Below are 1,402 nucleotides of genomic sequence, written 5' to 3'. Positions count from 1 at the left end.
AGGAGCCCCCAAACCCTCCTCCTGTAAGGGTAAAAACTCTGAATCAGGCTTCACAAGAGTCAATGTATAGGTCAGTCGGTGCTTGATGGAGCAATGTATGATCTTCTAATGGATGTGCACAGAAGCAGAAATAGAAGGGAGAGAGAGAGTGAGAGGGTTGATGTTCATGGCCTCCTCCAGGGGAGATTTCTTTCTCGGATAATCCTGCAGTGCAGAGACTGGGTCTTAAATAATCATCTTCGAGGCACTTAAGTCTTTACAACCACTCCTTTTCAAGAACCGTCATTTTTTTTTGCACCAATAGAGGAGAGGGTACTTAAGTCTTTGCAATCTTATCAAACTCCAACGCTAATTAATGCTGATAAACATGGGGATACGAGACGCGCATGCTTACATACGTGGTGCTCTTTGAGACCCCCGATCATGAGATGTAGCTAACTGCCCTGTTCGGGGGGGGGAACATATAACCTGCTTTGCTAAGGGAGAGCCTCCCAAAACAAGCAACTAAACGGCCCTAAGATAACCCCCCAAACAAACAACTAAATGGCCCTACCATAACCCCCAAAACAAGCAGCTAAATGGCCCTATGATAACAGATCATGAATCTTCTTCCACGACTCCTCCCTCTGCATCTTCAACTACTTGCTTGTAGAAGTTTCGAATGAAACTCTCTGCTTTGGCAAACAGCTCCTGTGCACTCAATTCATCGGCCACCATCTTCTCTTCCTCTTCCTCCTCCTCCTCCTCCTCCTCCTCCTCCTCAGTTGGCTCGTTCTGATCATCTATAAAGAACAAGCTAGGAGTAGAGGGGCACTTCTTCACCTTACTCACTCTAACAGCAGCCGTCACAAATTTATCAGCATCTGTTTTCTTCTCTACCACCTTAGCATCAACATCACCACTGACACTGCTGCCTCCACCATGAGTGGTTTTCTCATCTTTTTTCTCCTTGTGAGAGACAGTGATGGTGGTAGAAGGCTTATTCTCCTCATAGGGTTTCTTATTGAAGTTAGCAAAGATGCCTGACTCAGCACCAAGTGCAAGAATGAGAAAATTGAGAAGAAGAAAGAGAAAAGAAGGTTGCATCCATGCAGAAACAAATGGAGTGAACAGGAGAACAAAGAGGACAATCAAAACTAGCTTAGCCAACTGTGATCTCTGCAGCTTTTCCATGACCCTTGGCAAATGAGAGAAAAGGAAGAAGGTGCAAGGCTACAACCAATTCTCTCTGTGTATATATAGAAAAAAAATCTCTTTTTTTAATATGTAAAAATAAAGAATCTTTTTTTTTCGATAGAGAAAGCTGGACCATATACTAGCAGCAATTGAAGGCCATACACCAAAGTAGTATTGACCCATAAAAAGACCAACTTTGGCTTAATTTTGTCTTTACAAGGAACCA

At 43.3% G+C, this 1,402-nt stretch overlaps 1 protein-coding gene across 1 annotated transcript; it reads right to left on the bottom strand.

Moving 5' to 3' along the window:
• Window positions 1-584: 584 nt before the first annotated feature.
• On the bottom strand, window positions 585-1,173 carry LOC149821873 (uncharacterized). The gene is given in 2 exon segments (XM_089980185.1): window positions 585-641; window positions 643-1,173. Coding segments are annotated over 2 exon segments (588 nt in total).
• Between the last annotated feature and the right edge of the window lie 229 nt (window positions 1,174-1,402).

This window comes from Nuphar pumila, chromosome 11, assembly GCF_984573655.1.
Source record: "Nuphar pumila chromosome 11, dmNupPumi1.hap1.1, whole genome shotgun sequence".
In the NCBI taxonomy this organism is placed as follows: Eukaryota; Viridiplantae; Streptophyta; class Magnoliopsida; order Nymphaeales; family Nymphaeaceae; genus Nuphar; species Nuphar pumila.
This window is presented reverse-complemented; position numbering and strand designations above follow the sequence as displayed.